Source organism: Rattus norvegicus, chromosome 13 (assembly GCF_021556685.1).
Source record: "Rattus norvegicus strain SHRSP/BbbUtx chromosome 13, alternate assembly SHRSP_T2T, whole genome shotgun sequence".
NCBI classification, from domain to species: Eukaryota; Metazoa; Chordata; class Mammalia; order Rodentia; family Muridae; genus Rattus; species Rattus norvegicus.
The window spans coordinates 58,737,151-58,759,683 of NC_141546.1; the positions used below are offsets into that span (position 1 = coordinate 58,737,151).

The window sequence follows — 22,533 nt, forward strand, 5'->3', positions numbered from 1 at the left end:
TTACTCTCTTTTGGCATTGCTCCCTCTTTTTGCCCGAATGTCTGGTTTTCCTGTAGTGATTCAAACTGACAGTTTATGTCACAGTCATGGTACAGTGTAGCTTTCATGACTGGGAGTACTATCTGAGAAATATTTTTTAAAAGATTATATGGTTTTCTTTTCTGATTGTTAAATTCCCAATTTAGTGGAAGTGAGGGAAGGCTCACTATATTGATGCCTGGAATTTTCCAATAAGAATAAATGGGAAATTATTCTAAACTTTAATTCCAGGATCATTGACATGAATGCTTCCTAAACTTTTAGAGTAACAACAACAACAAAATAAAACAGAAACAAACAAAGAAACAAACAAACAAACAAAACCCCTCTAGACTATTCTCAGTGTGGTAACCCTTAATGTTACTATCATTTAAAAATACGCAGAACGCTGCTAATACCTTTTTGAAAAGGGTATTATAAAAGAAACAACAAGAACATTCCTTTGCTTTTTATTAAGCAACACATACTCTTATCAAGAGTACTGGGAAACCCAGAGTTGCTAGACCACACAAGTTAAGAACTACTATAGAGAAAGTGGAAAAAAGGAAGGTAGGGAATTCCTTCTTTCTACAGCAGGCAGACTATAAAAACAAGTTTGGAAAGGTAAAGCTCGAGGCTAGATCTCATTTTTAATGTCTACGGGGTTAGAATTTAATAGCTATAAAAAATAAAAAGTATTCTAATGGAAAAAAGAATTTAATAGTTATCAGAAAAATGTCTGTTGATTACATCTTGAAATTGAAATGGACATTTTCTAGGCAAATCTAAGAAAGTACTATTTGTATAAGTAGAAAAATCTGTGTTGTTCAAAGTATTAATATTTGATATGCAAACAATTCAAAGAGGATAAACTAAATTTATGCTTGTGCAACACATAAAATTGTTAGAGTCTAAGATTCTTTGAGAAAATAGATCATCTAATTTTCTTCAGTTTGTCTTTGTGGTGGGTGTTAGAAAACAGAAAAGGCAAACAGGTGGGAGAGACATCTCATGCCTATAATCCCAGGAGTCAGAGATTGAAGTCGGAAGATTGAGTTCAAGGTCAGATTGGTAGATCCAGAGATCTTATCTCAAAAGAGTAAAGAACAAACACAAAAACTAAAACAATGCAAAGACTCCTCTTCTTATAATATGTAAGTAATTTTTTGGTCTGTTATTTTTAATTTATTAGCCAGTTACTACATAGTTTTAAATTTTGATAACTTCATTTCTTTAAGTCAATTAAGATGTTTAAAAATGATAGTAGAGTATGAATGAGACCTTAATTCCATAATCAAGATGGATACATGTTTTTCCCATTTTTTACAATATTTTCTGCTTGCATTTATATTTATCAAGTTGTATATGATAACTATGGATTAAAATAACATGTAGTGTGAAGAGGTATGAATGGAATATAGAATATTGCATGTAGGAGGTATTCATGGTATTTTTCTAAAATCCTCACATTTCAAAATCCTGTCATTGATTTGTTTTCTGATCTATTTATTTGGAAATCCTAGAATTATATCTCATGGTGACGAGTGAGTAGAGGCAGTAGAAGGAGGGTTCTACTGTGGCAAATCTTAGGTTAGTATTCCATAAGAGGTCATTTAACATCCACTTTTAAACAAAACCACACTGATCTCAGGATCTTCCTGTGCAATATATCAGGCTCCCATGGCCTCAAGTTTACCACGTGGGATCAGAGTCCTCTTCACTTTCTGGGAGCCAGTGATAAAAGTTTTGGTGTGTGATAATAATTTGTAAAGTGTATAATATAGAGATAATTCAAACATTTGTGGCACCTTGCCAGAGCGTGGAGGTTTGTTGGAGCTTAGATTCCACTTCCATGCAGCTCAAGTTGGGAGGGACTACACTGTTTTCTTGGATCAAGCACCAGCGTGGTGACAAAGTGGTGACATCCACTGCAGTTATAGCTCTGTCACTCACCAGATGTGTGAACTCAAGAAACAACTGAGCTTTAACATTTCTTTTCCCTATTTAGAAGTAAGAGTGTGATTTAATGATTCGGGATGCCTCTTGTCCATACATTTACTGGAATAAATAAAATGTCCCCTTTTTAAAAGACACTGAAGCTAGAATCTTTATAATAAATGCTGGTATAGGATAGATATTTTACAGTTAGTGGGCAATCCCCCTCCCCGCAAACACGCCGGTTCATTTGTATTATGCCAGGCTTGGTAGAATTTGCAAGTGCACAGGGAATAGTCCATCCATTTGCATGTGTTTAAGTGTTGATTTTTCAGGAGGAGGCAGCAAGATTCTTGTCTACCATAGGAATCAGTGATAGAAGCAAAATAAGTCACCAGTGTTTTCCCTTCATTTAAAACATTTTCAGTCTCAAATCGATAATGGCAAAGAATAGGAATAAATCTGTGAAAATAAAATGGAAATACAAATGGTCTGTTGAGTTATTATAACTTCGTAGGCACAGGAAACAACTCATATTTGTTACATTTACATTAGTAAATAATTTCATAAAATAAAGATTTTAAATTTCATTTCGGTTTTATGATCCAATTCCAGCACCGAGTAAGAAAGTAGATTCTTAACCCACAACAGATAGGTGTTGTTGTAGTAACTTTTTACTTTATGGGACAGTCACGGCCACATTCTTATTCATCATCTGCAGTTGATTGTGTCTCCTTTCTCTTGGTTCCTCCTAGTAAGAGAATATAAAGTCCATCACTCACAAAACCCTTTCCATACACACATCAATAGCAGGCTGTTACTGAGTCAAGAAATAGATTTTGAAAAACTTGGTCTCTGGCACGGTCAGGCTTATGTACAAGTGTGCACACATCCATGACTTTTCCCTTTTAGCTTTAAAGCCACAGTAGTTCAGATACTCATCTCATTATCAGTTATGGTTCACAAGGGATAGCCAACTCCAGCAAATGAAAAATTATGTTTAGGTTAAGAATGTTCTTTTTACAGAAGTGAGGTTCCTGAGTAATGCAAATAGTATTTTAAATGTTGTATATAATGCTAGGCAGTCCTCAATTCTGTGTCATGAAGATATGTATATTTTCTTAAAATTATAATATATAAAAATATTCACTTATGGTTGAAAAGTTTATCACCATCAACTCACTCTGTATTCTTCCAGTAGATTGTTAAGTACCTGATAAAATGAATATAATCATAATGTGTGACATATATATATATGTATATATATGTGTGTTCTGATGAAGTAAACATTTTCCAAACCCTGATATGTTTTGTATTTGTACTTTCATATACTATTTTATTTACCTTTTTCACAGGAAAGGCAGCCATCTTTTATGACTTCCAACCTGTTGGGTATTTATAAATTTCTTATAAATTTCTGACTTTAGAAAACGAGGGAAGGAATCCTTGGCCATGAGACTATAGATTAATTTCTGAGCCTCATCAAAGCATTTTGGAGTTGGTTCAGCAATATTCCTTGAGATGAGGTCTCTGGTACTGAAGTCAATGTTAATCTGTAGAAAACAAGGTTGCATATCATTATGTGAGATTCAAACCATGCATGCCTTATCAGGATACTAGATATACTTAGTGCTGAAAATTTTTCAAGCAGTTATTTGATGGAAAATAGCAGCAAGGTCATGCATTTATTTTTTGACACCGTGAGTACATTCTTGGTTTTACAATTTATTCTAGATTGAGAGGGGTGGGTGGCTTTGACAGAAAACAGCTAAAGCTGTCTTTTACTTTTTTCTTTTGGAGGCCAACCATTTTTATTTTATTTTATTTTATTTTTTTATTCCTTTTTTTTTTGCAGTCTAGTTGCTACCCACTCCTGGTTCACCCTCCCACAGTTCCACACCCATTTTTCTCCTCCCTCTCAACCACTGTCTCCAAGAGGATGTCCCCATCCCGCACCCCACCCAATATTTTACAAGGGCAAAGGGAAAATGCAAAGAAGACACATAGTAATTCAAGATGCCTCTCTTCTAAAACTTTGATCTGAACTCCAAGTGTGCATGTATGTAGGAATAGCTATTATATCCTAGACCGTGTGTCGTCCATTCTCCATATACTCAGTAAACCTTGTGGGTTCCCTTCTATTCTGTTTCTTTCTACTTGACAAAAATGAAACACATTATATCTTTTTGACATTGCCATCATGCCTTCTGCAGTTGAAAATGCACATATGTGAATTGTGTACACACACACACACACCACCACCACCACCACCACCACCAACAACAACAACAATAACAGCAACAAAAACACACCAAGAAGGTACTAATAGAGATCTATTACACTGTGATAACCATTCACCTGAAAAACCGATGAAATGTACATTAACATTTTCAGCAGATACCTGCTCATGTCTATCCATATTTCAGAATATTTCAACAGCAAAATCTTATTCAAGGCAACTGAATTAAACTAAAAATACTCGTGATGTCTAAAATGTATTTGAATTTTATTATTGTAAGCTCCCCAAAGGCAGACACTGTATCTCATTTATCATCATTTTTAGTACTTAGTTGAATACAAACCACAAAATAAGAAATCAGTAGATGTTTATGGAATAGAATGAGACCATCTCAGAAGAAAATGTGAGAGTTGATAGAGTGGTACAATTCAAAGATTTGGTAAAAGAAAATTCATAAATATCACTTACACAGCATTGATGTGAAGGTAAATGACAGGTACATTGAGCTGCAATTAAGTCTAATTCAGCTCCTAACTTGCTATGTGCATAAGAAAATCGAATTTGTAGTTTCAATTTCCAAGACAGAAAAGTGAACAATAAGGGCTCTTACCTTAAAGTGTTTTATTTTCTAATGAATAAATATGATAAAATATTTTAGTTAATATTAGTTTAGGGAGAACAATAATAAAATATAATTAAATTGAAGAAGTCATTAAAAGTACATGATTAGGCTTCCTATATTTCCTTTGATGAGGATTTCAGATTTTATTCTTTTGATTAGTTCCTCTTGCACTTCCTCAAAGATCCACATAAAATGTTGAGACTTCTGTAAACACTCCCCAAACCTTCTATTGCCCCTTCTTTATATAACAAGTCACATGGTCATTTTCAAATCTAATGCCTCGGTGACCTTAAACCTTGATACTGCTGAGTTTCTGTTTTCCTACTTTAGTCTATTTATAGTCAGAACCAGATGATGTCACGGAAGTGAAATGTAAGAGAGTTTTAATCCAGCAATAGCTGCTTTGGCAAGGGATCACTCCCAAAACTATGATCCCGCTGGCATGCAGACATGCCCTGGACTACTGTATGATCTGACTGAAAGAACAGCATGCTCCTAGTATATATAAGCATTTAATCCTTATCTATGAAAGTAAGGTTACTTTGTAGAGGAAAGCAGTCAGGCTTGAAAGTGATCTTTAATTGAGGGCAAAGTGATGAATCAGAAAAAGATTTGACAGAATGAGTCACAGATAGGATTCACCTGGCTCACATGAGACCAGAAGAGCAAGAGAGGCTACTTTAGAGTAGCAAGAATGGAAGGAGCTGAAAGGATTTGCAATCCCATAAGAACAACAATATCAACGAGCTTCCAGGGATTGAACCATCATCCAAAGACTTCACATGGACAGACCCATGGCTCCAGTTGCATACATAGCAAAGGATGGCTTTGTTGGGCACCAATGGGAGGAAAGATCCTTGGTCCTGCCAAGAGTCGATGCCCCAGTATAGGGGAATGTCAGGGCGTGTAGGCAGGAAGGGGTAGGTGGGTGGGTGGGCGAGCACCCTCATAGAAGAAGGGAGAAGAGGGCTGGGATGGGGGTTTATGGAAGGGAAAGAGGGAAAGAGGATAACACTTGAAATCTAAATTAAAAATATATCCAATTAAAAATGATTTTAAAACAAACAAACAAACAAAAAGAGTAGCAAGAAAGAAAAATGATGTGGTGTGTGATGGGTGTTATGTGTTTATGATAGTTTTTCCTGGACAGTTCTATGGATCCAGGTTACAAAGAGAACAAGGTAAATACAGGTGAACTAAGAATAGCCATAAGAAAAACAACAGTATCAACCAACCATATCCCCAGAGCTTCCAGGGACTAAACTACCATCCAAAGAGTATACAGGGATGAGCCCATGCCATGGCCCCAGCCACATATGTAGCAGAGGATGGCATTGCCGGGCATCTAGGGGGGGGAGAGGCTTTTGGTTCTGTGAAGGGGAATGTCTGGACGGGGAGGTAAGAGGGAGTGGGTGGGTGGGTTGGGGAGCACCACCCTTATAGAAGCAGGGAAGGGGGGTATGGGATAGCAGGTTTCTGGAGGGGAAACCAGGAAAGGGGATAACATTTAAAATGTAAATATAAGTATTCAAAAAAAAGAATAGCCACTGTATGAGAAGGAGTTATATAATTAGAACATATTGCCAAAGTTAGTATGAGGCCAGGCAGAACAATTTAACCAGAGGCCAAAAAACTATCCAATTTGAATTAGTCAGCTTGGAGAGGAGTTTGAGCCAAAACAGCTGAGCTGAACCAACCAGGCAGAGGTCAGAAAGAGCTAGAAAAGGTGAATTTATTGAGCAGTAAGTCTCGGAGGCTGAAATATTTCAGGCCTAGGTTAGCAGGTGGGATGGAAGGTAAAGCCTTGAAATTCTGGGCTTGCAGAAGATTAGACTGTACAGAGGCTAGAAGCTTCTAGGCCTTGTCCTAGGGGTAGTTAGAAATACTCTAGGATCAGCCCAAGCTAGGTATTCCTAAAGCTTGGATACAAGTCTCATCTCATACCTTCATTACAAGAAAGAAAAGTAACACATGTGCAGAGAAATACACTAATTGATTTCAGTTCATGATTGGAGGTGTCTATTATATGCCATATGCTGTCTCTATTTTAGGGAAAAATATCTGATGAAATTAGATTAATCATAGTTAAAATAACAAAAGTAAGATATCTAAAAATTTGGAGAAGGATTTATGACAGATAATACAGTAAAGATTTTTAGGTTCAAAAGAGCATCTTTCTTGGATGTCTAGGATGTAATATGTAGGAGAAGAAACCGAAGTCGGAGAAGTGTGACTGAGCTTTGAGGTCTAAAATGTCTTATGTGCTACAAAACAGAATTTAGCCTTCTTCATAGTAGAATGAAACAACATTGACTACTACCAGGAACCTGTCTTGTCTTGTGAATACCCGTGCTAACCCATTTAAAAAATAAATATATTATAGGAATATGTGAATACAAGCTTCCTTCCCTTTGTTTCTTCACTTTGAGATGTAGAAATTCTTCAGCAGCATCACTAGTGATTTGTGTTCTCCTAACGATACGTGGAACAACTCATCCTATTATATTCAGACATTCTCCAGAAGAGGTTTGACTGACAATAGCACTCATCGGTGCCCATTACGTAGTCACGTATACCGTTACCACGTCATTTTCATCACCTTCTCTGTCACCGACACCATTCTCATGATCACAGTCATGCTCGATTTAGGCATTCATGATCCTTGCTATGTAGTCCTGAGTTACTCATTTCTTTGGTTCTACGTCCACTCTGTAGCCAATGGAACCATCGCTGAGAGGTATCTTCTCTGCTCCTATATACACTTTGTATTACCACAAAACTAAAACTCCCAGGGTCTTCTTTACAGTTTGCTGCTTCTGAAGTTTTTTTTATATTATCTTGCTTGACTAAATCACTTTTTTATATAAGTCTTTCACAAGACTTTCTGTGTTTAAGGTTAAATTCAAGTCACATTTTCTTTGTGGGATTAAAAAAATGATGACTTCACAAAAGGTTTTCTGTCACAGAAAATCTCTCAGATAGTTGCACTTTTGGCATTCTTCACAAGGCTAAGGACCCAATAAATACATAATGTAAAAATTGAAGTGAAGAAATGGTTGGATATTTATTCAAAAACATTCGAAAATTGAAAAAGAATTTCATTTAAATGCGTTACTGTTAATTAATATTACTATCAAAAACATTTCGACTTGCTTGCTTCCTTTCTAAGGAACTGCCACCCTCAGCTATTGACATCTCAGTGATGAACAGATCATTGTTCCCAGGAGATAATCAGTAGATGTATGAAGATGTGTCTTGGCAATTCTACTTAATGTCAGTGACAAAAACATCACACCCACATATTTATATAAATGTCATTATTTTTCTTTAACTTGTTCAAGCTTGACATAGAAGAGTTATCTTTGACGACTCTCTTTTCTGATCATTATCTAGTGTGGTCTCTCTCTCTCTCTCTCTCTCTCTCTGTCTCCCTCTCCTCTCTCTCTCTCTCTCTGTCTCTCTCCCTCTCCTCTCTCTCTCTGTCTCTCTCTCTGTCTCTCTCTCTGTCTCTCTCTCTCTGTCTCTCTCTGTCTCTCTCTCTGTCTCTGTCTCTCCCTCTCCCTCTCTCTCTCTCTCTCTCTCTCTCTCTCTCTCTCTCTCTCTCTCTCTGTGTGTGTGTCTGAGTAAATTGTGCCTTTGATCCTAGAGCTTCACAGGAATTATTTTTATTTTCAGTCTTGTGCCTAAAGTTTAGGTCTTACTACATACACTCTTCCCTTTCTCTATGATACTTCTTATAAAATCCTTTCCTCTCAATCCTTTGGATTGTATTACTATATCAATTTCATAACTGTTTCTTATAAGAATATTTATCTGGAAGTCCATAATTTTCTGTGATATATATATGAACCCTCTTACCACGACATCTGTGTCCCTCACTCTCTGTTTTCAATATCCTAATTGTCCCTGGTTGTAATAGTAAGTTTTATTTGCCTTATATAATTGTCATCTAAGACGCTCACTGGCTCTGTCTGCTAATCTAGGCCTAGTCCTGGAAGCTTCTAGCCTCCATACACTTACCTTGTCCTAGAATGTTTTCAGACTCTGAGAAGAATGAATAAGTTCACCCTTTCTAGTTCTTTGTGAGCTCTGTCTAGATGATTCAATGTAGCTGTTCTTTCTCAAACTCTTCTCCAAGATGATCGATTCAATCTGGCTTCTCTCTTGGCCTCTGACTGAATTGTGCTTGGTCTCAAAATAACTTTAACAATCTGGTCTGATCTCTGGCTCCTTCTCATTCTCTTCCTCATTCTGTCTTCACATGTGTCTGTCTTATTCTTTGTTTCTGTAAAACTGCCTCCTCTTTCCATCTGTACGGCCCCTCAAGTAACTTCCCTTTCTTCTCTCTTCTTATAAGAGTTGGGCATATCCTATTCTGTCAAATCTCTCTCTGATCATCTGTTTGTCTGGTACTCAATTAGATATCACTTTCAAACTTTTGTGCTTCCCTCTACAAACTAACTTTACCTTCGTTATTTGGGATAAATAATATGTGTGCTAAACAGTGAGCCATGCCACAATTAGAAGCCATTTTATTTTTCTAGTAAATAGCACAATCCTGGGGTTAACAATGTGATCAAATATCCTGCAACACCTGGTTATATCCCAAAACATGTCATTATATTTTCTATTTCCAAGGTGAATCTCACATAAATCTTTTTAAAATTGTTTTCCCACAATCTCCTGCCTTGTATGTTCATATAACATTTTTTTCTCTGCCTGCTTGATTTTATAATGGGTATTGCCCCTCGAAGCCTTCCTGTGTCACAGAAAAGATGTTTTTGTTATTTTCTTGTTATCCTGTGTAATTTTGGTGTATAAATATTACGAAATTAGGTTTATGTTTAAAGAGATTTGGGTATAAAATCCATAGTTAATGCTAAGTGTTTAGTTTTGATTATCGGAGGAAGCAGATTAGTTATAACAAAAACATTCAACAATTCAACGGATGGAATTAACCTGTCTTTTATTTGCTATCTTTCCAAGTTTTTTCTAGTTACTTATTTTCTACATTTCTCAAAAATATCAGCAGAATGGATATACATTTCCAGGATTTTGTTCTCCCATTTTTTTCTAGTTTTATTTTCCTTAGCAACTCTCTCTTTTCCAATGATTGAAAATTTTGAATAATGTATTCAACTCTAAAATAATTTGCAAGGTTATATAAAAATGTCTTTAAATATGAAAACAATTTCAAGTAGAATTCAAGAAGTGTGCTAATTGTTTATGTGGATCTTTAATGTTAACTGTTCCGTATACCTGTAAGATGATTCTAATTATTTGCCTTATTGTTTAGGAAAACAATACTATATATTTAAAAGCTAGCCATTTTATATAAACTATTTCCTGAGTTCTATTTATTTAGAGTATTTAGTGAACAGTTGTAGAGAACTGTGCTAGAATCTGAGGATAGCAAGAAAATCAAGATGTCATTAGGAGGACAGATTTCGAGAAAGCTACCCAAAGGGGGAAAAAATGCTTCCCAGAAACAGGTCTCTCCCAAGGAAGTGAAATTTGAATCTGTGCTTTGAATTATTATCATGTGTAGGAAATATGAGATCTAGGGCATGCCTATAGGAGGATTTAATGAAAGAAGGCTGTTGGGCTTCAAAAGAGTAAAGGCACGACCTGAGTTAAATAGCCCCTGTAGCACTATACAGCTTTTTATGTATTGTAGAATGGTGAGGAGAATTTGAAGTAAGATAATAATGTGAACATGTGTTTAAGTAGTCACTGATTCTGGGTGAGCTTAATAGCAAGGTGAGGAAGATAATCTAGAAACCTTATCGTAGAGGTGAGCAATAGGTGGTAGTTACGGAGGGATGTCATAGGTACATAGCTTGTATTTTCCAAACCCATTTAGTAGGCAGAGAAAAGAAGACTTATTATCCAATCATTATGATCTGAGGGCATGTCTTAAGAATGGCTGGCCTTGAGGACAATTCTAAAGTATGATAGACAAAGCCAATTAGATATAGACTCTTAGAGAAGGAGAAGATCTTACAATGATCTAGTCAAAACAATGGCAAACAAGAAATACCATTAAGAGAAATGTAAAGGACACCAGCAGGTGAAAGTTCTGAATGGGAAGTAACACTCAGCTTTCAATTGTAAGATTTATAAACTATTATACATTACACAATGACAATATAAAATTGTCTATATGAGAGTAACCATAGAACAATTCACATTAATATAAATGAGCATTTGCTATTGTTTCTATAGATAGTCTTAGATTTCAGGTGTTTCAAGAAATAGCATTTTATTTGCTTATATTTTGAAAGGTTATCATATATATATCTCACTATAACTCAGACTACTCCACTGGCAGTCTAAGAAAGCAGGACATAAGATTGTTATCCTTTGAAATGCAAGTTGCTATGTTATCACAACCATTTTGAGGCTTTTAAATCGTGCCATTTTTTGAAAAAGCTTTTGCACAGTTGACAGGGGGAAAGAACAATTTGCAGCAATGAGAAAATAGCTCTATGGATGTTGTGGTTCTTTTTTTTAAAACATTTTTATTTTAAGATCCAGAATATTTTAATGCTCATGATTTTGGTTAGCTGAAAGTTAAAAAAGGCAAATTTTTCTTTCTTTCTTTCTTTCTTTCTTTCTTTCTTTCTTTCTTTCTTTCTTTCTCTCTTTCTCTCTCTCTCTCTCTCTCTCTCTCTCTCTCTCTCTTGTGTATACCTGCAGTATTGAATTCTTTCACCTTTCAAGAAATTATTCTCACAGGAAGAATGTATTTTAAAGACTGCCTGTCACGCCTGATGTCTGTGAAAGAGTAAGCTCCCTTGTGTTGTGAACGTATATATGAAGGAGGGAATGGACTTGGGTCTTCACTGTACCACTATAGATACCACAGCAGTATGTTATATTAAAGAAATATGTTTTCAGTTGAAAAAAAAGACTGCCTGATAGTCTCTCTTTTAACTCTAAACTCTTGTTTTACATACTTCTATGTAACTTAAATGGAAAGTTTTCAGTTTGGGTCCCAGATTCAAATTAGACGGCCTTTCCCCATTTAGAATGCTGAGTGTAGCAGGAGATTGTCCTTAAGCAAAGGATGTAAGCTTGCATAAATAAAATGCTTTACCAAACCTGAGCATTTAGCATCTGAGACCTCATTCTCAACAATGCTTAAGAATTACTATTTAAATCAAAGCCATCTGTAATCATGTTTTTGGTTACTTAATTCTATTTAATCGCCACTAACACCTCCTGTATTACTTTATTTTTGGCATCATTAAAGGCAAATGAAAATCCCGAAATATATTCACAAGGGTCGCGATTAAAGAAAGCATAGCCTTTTGCAGCATCTGCAAGCAATATGTGCCTACTCAGGACTGTATCTGCTTGTTATCAGTGGCTTTGGTGACAGAAATAGATGACACAAGTTGGGAAGTATCGCTAACACATTAAATTGGGCAAGAGAAAGAAAGGGAATAGAATTAAAAAGCACCTTCATTAATTAGACAAGTAGTCAAAGCAAAGATGGAGTTGAAAAAGAACCAGATGCCTCTTCAGCTTCTATGGGGAAAGGAGTTGACACATATAAAATCACGACACACACAGATTTCTACATATGCATGCTTGGGATGTTTTCTTATTGTTAGTGGAGCTGGGAAAGAGATCGACTGATTCATCTTACAAGTATCAACCTAGACCACAGGGCAGCTTAAAGAACATACCAAGTTTGTATTTTTAATTAAAAAAAATATATTGTTGTTTTGAACAAATGTGTGGTTGGAAAAGACATTCATGTCACCCTTTGCCTCCTAATACCATATCTGAGCCTGGACTTCATAGTGCAAGATGTCATAGAAATTAGAGCAAATACAAGAAGAAGAATGAAATGTTTTGTAGAAATGAAAATAGATTTTATGAGACTAATTATGCATTTTATGCCTTTCTGTAAATATTGAGGCTTCCAGGCTATGTCATAAACACTTAAAAATGAGTCTTAGTTCTAGAGAAGGAATTCGAAAGCTAGAAGCATGAGCAGAAGACCTCGATCCTCACTGATTCTGGTAGGTGGGAAGCTCATCTTTTAAGATTTCTTGTTTGTTTATTTATTTATTTATTTACTTATTTACTTATTTATTTACTTGCATCTCTAAAGTTCAGGTCATATTCTCCTGCACAGTGGATGCTTTTAACATTTCTCTGATGCAGCGAATACATGTGGTGATGAAACAAGGCAGCCCACATGAAATCACCTAGCAACTATTTCATGTTCTGTAGTTATCATTATCTCTGTTTCTCTCTATCATCTGTCTTCTGTCATCTATTATCTCTGATACTCGTTTTTTAAAGAGATGAAAATAGATTTTAAAGAGATCTTTAATTGAAGATAGATGAAGTGGTAGTACAGAACTCAAGGTGATGTGGAAGGGTGTTTTATACAACCTGCCACAGAGCCCCAAGCAACCCAAACCACTACTTAGGGTTTGGATGATCCTTCCCTTGACTCTTGTTCCTCTTATTCTCCAGTCCTTTCTTCCTCCCTTCTTCTTTCACTTATTTACATCTCTTCTCAAATCCTGGTCAAGTACTAATTTGTCTTTCTGATACATGTTTTCTGATCTCCAGACTCAGATTTTCCCATTATATTAGCTCCCTGTACTCTATTTTATCATGCTTGTGAAATCTACTGTAATTCTTTAAATCCCAAGGCTTCCCAAAAAGTTGGGTAGCTGATCTACAGAAAAAGCAATACCATCTATTTTCTTAGACTTACTAATATGGTGTGTAGCATTCAATATGCACACAACTGTCAGAGAATAAATAAATTGGAAGGCAACTAAGAAATGAAAAAAATGAATATATTTGGAGATGACTATTTTTGGGAGTAAACTGTTAGCTATCAAAATTGGTAAATTAAAAAGTAATTCTCAAAGTGATTTCAACATATTGGAAAATTGACAGTAAAATAATATCTATTAATGAACATAGAATGGACAATACAAGGTATTATTCCAGAAACAAAGAAACATCTGCACATCAATTTCTCTAGGGCTCCTCTCTATCAGCAAGCCACATACCTATTTATTTACCCAGTTCAGTTTCCAACTCACTTTATTTGAAGTAAAGTATAGTTTAACACCCTGTGTTGGAGTTGTCACGTCTGTATAGATACAATGCAATTTCATCTGTCTTATACATGAATATTGTATTTAAAACCATTTTTCTAATTTAAAATGGGGAAAACTAATAATTAAATGCCTCAATCTTTTTATGTATCCTATTCCCACAGGTAAATGTGGCTTGAGTCCTTCTTTAAAGAAAATACTTTTTTGTAATAGATTAAACATACATGTGGTAACAAGGCAGAACATAAATGACTATGGCGTACTTATTCCTTACTGGGGTACTATAATGCACCAACTCTAAGGCTCAGGGAATACTGGGACAGCAGACTAAAGTTTGTAAGAGACAGAATACAGGACATCTGTTGCAAGATACTGCCTTCTCAATACAAGGGGAAGTTTCATCCAATAACAACACTGGTTGACATGCCAACGTGGATGGGGAAATTTCACAAAGAACTGCCCTTAAATGAAGAAGCCTAGCTAATCAGTGGATATTAGGTTTTTTTTTTTTCAGGGAAAGGGGAGGCATGAGACTCTGTAACTCCATCAAAGGCTCAAGCATTCAGCTTTAAACACACATAAATATGAGCAACACTAAAGGTACACAGTAGGATGTGCATACATGTATATATGTAAAAATAATGATTAAAGAACAACTGAGGATTTTAAGAGGGAGTATGGGGGCAGGAGAGGAGTTGAGAAGAAGAAAGTGGTGGAAATTATGTAATTATAATTTCTCTAAATGAAATTATTTTAAGGTAAGTTAAAATAAAACAATAAAATAGAAAATGTTGCTTGGTTGGTAATAAAATTAACCTGTGCTTGGAAATACTTATTAGTTTAATTAGTCCAATATCTAGCAATTGAACTCAGGACCTTGTGCAAGTTTATTATGCACTCTGACAGAAGATTATACCTCTGGATTTATATAATTTATAAACCCTGTATTGTGGTTTGACTGAACACCTTTCTAATCTTACAGAATAGGAATGAACTTCTGGCTACTAGTACTAGTGGATATAACGGTAGACTTAATATTGCTGTCGTTTTTTTATAAAAAAGATTTATTTGTTTTATTTTATGTATGCGAGTGTTTTGTCTCCATATGGATATAGGAACCACATCAAGCTTGATATCTGTGGAGGTCAGAAGAGGGGTTAGATTCCTTGGAACTAGGCTAACAGAAGATGGTTTCAGGCTAACATATGGATGCTGGGATCCAAACTCTGTTGCAAGTACTTTATACTGATGAATCAACTCACTGTCTTCCAATAATTTCTTTATTAATGACATATAAGATCATTGGTGAAAATTAAGATACTATTATAATTTATTGGTTTTTCAAAGCCAATTAATATTCTGACTTCAAAATATCTAAATGTGTAATAATGGTCCAAACCAAAATATGACCAAGTATAATCAATAGTGACATTCATCTTTTCTTTGCTACTCTCAAGTTCTTTTCACAAATTAGGGCAACATGTAATTAAAGTTGTCTAAAACATTCAAAATGTCTAGTCTAAGTTGTGCAGTTGTTAAAGCAAGGGTCAGTAATGAAGTTTAATACAGTCTAGAAGCAATCAATTTAAATTAAGTCAGTAGCATTTTTACAGCTAAAAACTAAAGACATGAGTGTTTGGAAGGAAAGAAGACTAAGTGGACACCCAGACAACATGTCTCTACCACTTTTCTTCAGTGTAGGACTTTCTGCCAAGAAATTTGGTTATAATTTAATTTTTTATTAGAGTCAATTGCAGAGTATCAGCTGAATGTAGAGTAAAGGAGAATCGTCTCCTCTGAACTGCTCTAAAATTAACTTTCTGCTTTCAAAAACCATTGTGTCTTTTAACCTACTTATAAGAAAATCATGTAGTTTAAACAAACTTACCTACCAGCTAAATCTAGAATCTTTCTCATTACTTCTTTATCTCCAACAATGAAAATAAAGATTCCAAACCTATTCTTTACCCTTCGGCTGACATTAGCAATTTTAAAATACTTGCAATTTCTGAAAATACCAGAATCTTTTATACCACAGTGGTAAACTCTAGTATGTCTCCAAATATAAAATACTCTAGCTTCATTTTCTCTTTTCAGAAAACATGAATTATATTTCAAGATCTGTCTCTTAATCGGTGAGTTACTCTGGAAATCTATTCTATACCTTTCGATGTGATTATAATCTCTCTTTACTACTAAGGCAATAATTAACTTTAAGTGTGTTTTATTATTGTAAGATCCCTTTTGATTTGTGCAGTTTTGTTGCAAGTCAATCTCTCTTCCTATCTTATTAAATGTATTATTTTAAAAAGTACTCAAAATTCTGTTTAAAAAATAAACCTACTAGTGGATATATTATCTTTACTACGTAATTGAAAGCCAATAAATACTTGTCAAATTAGTTGGTAAATAAAACAAAACATTCAAGTAACCCTGGGGCATTTGCATTAGAAAGAGTTAATGGTAAATAATAGCAAAGAGTGGTTTTACACACACACACACACACACACACACACACACACACACACACACACACACACAGATATCAGTGAATTTTGTCATGTTTTTCAGAGTCATTTTGAAACAATATAACCATTACTTTAAAAGAGACCATAAATTTATTTGTATCTCATTTAGTTAATTAGATGTGTGAAATATTAACACCTATTAAAGTTTTATATAAGGAAACAGTAATTGCATTGTGTAGCTAAGTTATTACTGAGGATGTTTATTTTAGAAGGAAAGATTAGGGAATAAGCAACTGTTTGCCTAAATTGTTAATTATAACTGACTTCAGCTGCATTGTTTTATATTTTCAATTTTTATTTTATTCATGTGTATTGATTTTTTGCCTGTGTATATGAATATGTACCACATATTGCCTGGAACCCTTGGATGCCAGAGGAGGATATCAGATTGTGTTCTGTTTTGTGGGTGTTGAGAATTAAACCCTGATCCTCTGCAAGAGCATTGTGTGCTCTTTACCCCTGAGCCATCTCTTCAGTCTCTCAGCTATAGTTTTAAAATTATATTTTATTATATTTTTTCACGATATATGCTGTTATGTTGAAGTAGTCACTGCTAATTATATTTGTAAGGAAGAGAAAACACTGGCTTTGAAATGAAGGTCACAATAAAATACATTTTTTTTCAGGGTTGCTTTCAAACTTTTAGGAAATGGCACATTAATCAACTTGACAAACCATAATACTACATTTTCAATTTTCCAGAATTATTTATTGATTTTTAGGTGGTGACTTGGAAATGAATGTTGAAATATCTCTACATGAGTTAAAGTTCTTTTCTACCCCCTGTGAATCCCAAGCCACACTTCAATAGTTCTTGTGTCTGTTAGTGTTATACTGAACTAGTAACAACTTCAGTAATTAATGTCCATCTAAAAGTTGAACTTTCTATAACTTTGTGTCCTAGATTTTTTTTCCTTTTTTTTATTATTGACTTGAGTATTTCTTTTTTTTTTGTATTTTTAAAACTATTTTATTTTATTTTTTATTAACTTGAGTATTTCTTATATACATTTCGAGTGTTATTCCCTTTCCCGGTTTCCGGGCAAACATCCCCCTCCCCCCTCCCCTTCCTTATGGGTGTTCCCCTCCCAACCCTCCCCCCATTGCCGCCCTCCCCCCATAGACTAGTTCACTGGGGGTTCAGTCTTAGCAGGACCCAGGGCTTCCCCTTCCACTGGTGCTCTTACTAGGATATTCATTGCTACCTATGGGGTCAGAGTCCAGGGTCAGTCCATGTATAGTCTTTAGGTAGTGGCTTAGTCCCTGGGTGTCCTAGATTTTTAATCAGCATATTTGCATTCTATTTAACTTACTCAATACCTATGAGAACCACCACTTTACTCTCAGCACAAATCCTAATGTTGAATCAGAAATTATAATAACTCTTAGTGACACGTGTATGATTTTCTTACCTTTCTAGGAAAGATCACTGGCGCTATGAGATAAACATTGGCATGACTAGTTCACTACAGCTTTCCATTTGCCCTCTACTTCATTAGAGATTTTTACTTCGTGTTACATATTTTCAAGGTATCTTTATCAACTTTAACATGTGTACTATTTAAATAATGGTTACAATTAATACTCTACTATGTGGTATCTAATCTTTGTGCAGAAAATTAAACCAAACACTAATGAAACTTTCTATATAAGAAATATCATTAAAGGGCTCAGTGAAAAACATTCTTAACCAAGTATAATGGTCTGAGTTTGGATTTCCAGCCCCCAAGTAGGGTTGGGCATGATTGTAACCCTAAAGTTGAATGGGTGGAGACAGATAGATTCTGGGTGCTAGTTGGGCAGACAGTCTAGCCAAAATAGTAAACTCAAGTCACAATGAGAGACCTTGCCTCAAAAATTAAACTGGACAATCAATTGGTGTGCTCTTTCTTGGGGAAGACCATCTCTCTTCTCTGCCATTTTGATTACTTCTAGTTCTTCATGTAGTGGTAAGGTCTGTGGACTTCTCCCTGTCCATTTTGGCATGTATGAAAGATGGAAGGCAAGAATTTGAAGATATCAGGGAGGAGTATATGGGAGGTTTTGGAATGAGGAGTGAGAAAGGCTAGGAAATGTAATTAAATTATAATCTTGATGGAAGGTTGGATAGTAACATATCTGGAAGTTCATGCCTGGCCTATACACACACAGCTGAGTGAATCTATACATAGTTATGCATACATGCAAAGGAGCATGCACATGTGTACACAATGAAAATTAGAAATAAATGATATTTCAAGAGATATTATCAGAATCATTCTAGAATTCCCTGCAGAGGAATTTAAATCCAGCAACATGGCTGCTCTGTCTGGAATAAAGAGATGCAGGTATTAGACCTCTTTAATCCCAAGCATTGTAGGTAAGCTCAGTTTGTAGAAGGAAGCAGCCATGTTTGGAAGTGATGTCTAACTGAGAGTCAGACAGAGTGATAAATCAGAGAAAGATTTGACAAAAATGAGTCAGAGGTAGGATATACCCAACTCTCTTGAGGACAGACAAGAAAGTCTACTACTTAAGAGCAGCGAAGCAAGAGAGACTTGAGTCAATGCGGTTCAGTCAGTTGAGCTCAACCAGTGCAGTTTGTAGCAGTTCAATTCAGTCATTTGGTAGTCAGTTCAGTGAGTGCAGTGGAATGGAGTTGAATTTGTTTGTGAGTTCATGTAGCACAGTGCAGGTCAGCAGAAGCCAGGGAATAAGAAGGAGCCAGAAGATTAGAACAAGTTGTCAGAGTCAGTATAAGGCCAAGCAGAACAATTCTGTGAGAAGCTAAGAAAAATGAACCAGATTGAATTTGTCCCTTTATAGAGAAGCTTGAGCCAGAAGAGCTGAATTGAATCAGCCAGCCAGAGTTCAAGAAGGTTAGAAAGGGTGAGTTTATTCAACAGTATTCCTGAGATGATAATAACATCAGGTGAACAAGTTACTTTTACATTCTCCCTTCAGATGCTTTGTATTTTGATGATACTTAAGTGGTATACAAGGGACTTAATCACTTCTTAAAAAGATATCTGGCTCATTTTCACACAAGAGTTTCACACCCCCTTTTGGAATATAGAACATTATTACATTCTATAAGGGAAACTTCTAAGAAATTAAAAATGAAAACAGGTGATATTCCAGTGGTAAGATTGTTTCCTTTCACATGTATTATTTTTTAAAACTATACTATCATTGAATATATTTATATATTGGAGTCTAATGATATTTCTTATCTTTAAAAGGAAATGATCAGGTTACTCTTTAGATGGCGCTAACTCCATTTCTAACAGTGAACACACTGAATGATGCAGCTGGATTATTCTGAGATTTCTCACCCACCTCTTTTGGTGCATCAGCTACAATGAATTCGGAGTAAATCATTTTAGCTTTCGTAGCAATCTTTTCTCTACATTCCGTTTTCTTGAAGTCTTCACAGGCAAGCCAGAACTCAACATTTTCTTCACTAAATTCTGATTTTAGAAATGTTCGGAAAGCATCCAGTCCAGCTACAACATATTTAAGAAAGCATTGCATCATCTATAAGATAGTAACATTCCCCAAATAAGTTCATTGCATCGAATGAGAATTTATTGATATAATAACTACTGGCATATATTTATCATCCAGACAATGTGGTATTTACCATTTTCAAATTAGGAAACTTAATTTTTGTGAGTAACCATAAGTCCAAAATATTTTCATTTTTATTTTTAAAATTAATTTTATTAACAAAATATATATTTTGTATTCCTAGATCTGACTTATTTTTCAGAATGTCTTGGTGACTAGTACCTTTGTACAAACTTGATCTTCTTAGATTAGTTAATTATGTTATATTAACTAGGACAAGAGGATTTTTTTGATATAAGCATTTGGGATATAATTTGAAACTGAGGAAATAGGGTATGTTGATTTGGGCACAAAGATTAGACACAATGTGTTAACTATGTTGGACAAATATGATCTTAAACCAAGAAAGTAACTGGCAATGTATTTGGGACTGAGTCTTTATTCTACTCTTCCTTTGACGATTTTAATTCTGAAAGTCAAGAAAGGGGGATTTTTTTTCCAAATGTTGCTTTAAGCAATGTACTCAATGGGAGATGCCACAATGATCATATTTTCTTGTGAACATATATTTCTCTGTCGACTTTGGAGTAGGGCTCACTTATCTGCAGGCTCCATTCCTTTGATCTTGACCAGGATATGGATTTATAAAAAAAATAATCCCAGTTCCACCTTTGCTTAGAACACCACATGTCTCAATCCCCACCACATACAAACACACATTATCACAATGCACTCAAATATGCAGCGCTAAATATGTACGTATTTAAAATTGCTGCCTAGACTTCTGTTTTGCAGTGGTCCTCATAAAATGTGCTTTGTAGAGTTCTTTTGTGAAATATCCACAGCTATTTTGAAAAGGCGATTCTTGCCCAGTGTTTTCTGCTACATATGTTTGAGAGTATGACAATAGCTACATGCCATGTTAGAAAGATTATGTTCAGATATCCTATTTTGGCTGTGCTCTTCTGGTATCTTAAAGTCCTAGCATTTAGCTTTTTCATTTGTATTTGGATAGATATGCCTGTAAGTTGAAGTTATATATTGGATTAGGAACATGTTCTTCGGGATTTTGTCACTGAGGAATTCACCTTCTGGAAACACCTGCGATTATACTCTGAGCACTTGTTTTCCCAGTGCAGGTTGAGAGAGTTATCCCCTCTTGTCTCATCATCTGGAAGAAGTAAGCTTATGAAAATTCAGGGAGTTGAAAAATTGACTAGAAATAGACGAAAATATGAAAGGAATGGGAGCTGTCAATTTTTTATAGGTTGCTGCAGGTGGGAAACAGAAGTGAAATTTAGTAAAAAAAATATAAAATTAAGCATTGCCTTCTAGGACAAAAATCTCAAGTATCTAAAACACTGCATAAAGTGGCATGATATCTTTCTTACATGAAGTAATGTAAAAATGAAATTTCCTTATGAAAAATGTCAGATACTAATTAAAATTCTTTAAATAAATGTAAGAGAATATGGTTGTTTTTATTAATTACTATTAATCATATGAAAATTAATTAACTGTGTAAAAAGCTTATCTGTCACAAATTTAGATTTTTGAATTTGTAGTAAAAAGGTAAAATTTCTGTGAAAATAATCCAAACATTATTGAACTTGATTTTTGAACTCTAAACATACAAGATAAAATATTCATTAATAAAGAAGTAATACTTTTTTTTTTTTTGAGCAGGGGACTGAACCCAGGGCCTTGCACTTGCTAGACAAGCACTCTACCACTGAGCTAAATCCCCAACCCCAATACTTCTATTCTTGCATGATAATATTGTGGGTGTCACTTGGGCATATCATGCTCTTCTCCTCAAGGATTTTATAAATGTATGGACATAGAGATATGGACATTAGAAAACAAGAAATGACCCCATTTTCTGCTTCTCTTCAGTTTCTAGAAAGGCCTACTCTGAATAATGCTTCCTTCCCCAGCTTAATTTGCACCCAAATAGCAAAATCAACAATTAACTTTCAGGTCATGAAGCTCTGTCCTCTATGCAATGTTCCACTCACTTTTCCATTCTAAACACATTTAAATTTGAAAACATTTCAAATAAGACTGAACTAACATACTACGTACAATAAAATCTATTCTTGAGGGCATTGTGCAGGATGGAATGGCTTTTTCCATTTCTCAGTCACAGAGGACCGTAAATGGAGTAAAAATTGAAAGCTACCATGAAAGCCAGGTCAACATCGAGGCAAAGTTAGTAAAAATATTTAAGTAGTTTTCTAATCTACTAAGTCTTTAAAGGGTTACAAATAAATTATACTGTTATTATTTATCTTGATTTACAAAAGCCTTATTAACTAGCTCTTTAGATGATTTTATAACTTTGTTTTTTTATGTGAGTAAATGCCCAGAGAGGGTTATATGAGTGCAATTGCCTCCATCTCAGGGCCTCCTCACTTCTGGTCTGCGTGGCTGTTGAACAGAAATCATTTCCTCTGCAGTGGAGAAAGCAGGTACACGCCAACCAGTAGATGAACTCCAAGAGTCGCTTACCAAACTTCACTTAATCCTTTGGTTACACACTGAAGA

At 35.1% G+C, this 22,533-nt stretch overlaps 1 protein-coding gene across 2 annotated transcripts in view; it reads right to left on the reverse strand.

The window, feature by feature from the left end:
* Positions 1-218: 218 nt before the first annotated feature.
* Positions 219-22,533, reverse strand: part of Rgs21 (regulator of G-protein signaling 21) — a 49,944-nt gene continuing 27,629 nt past the window's right edge. The window contains 3 exon segments of one of the 2 annotated variants that reach the window (NM_001287022.2): positions 219-2,415; positions 3,298-3,506; positions 19,756-19,922. In NM_001287022.2, coding sequence (NP_001273951.1) covers positions 3,303-3,506; positions 19,756-19,922 — 371 coding nt within the window. In that variant the 3' untranslated portion in view covers positions 219-2,415; positions 3,298-3,302. 2 annotated transcript variants of the gene reach the window in all.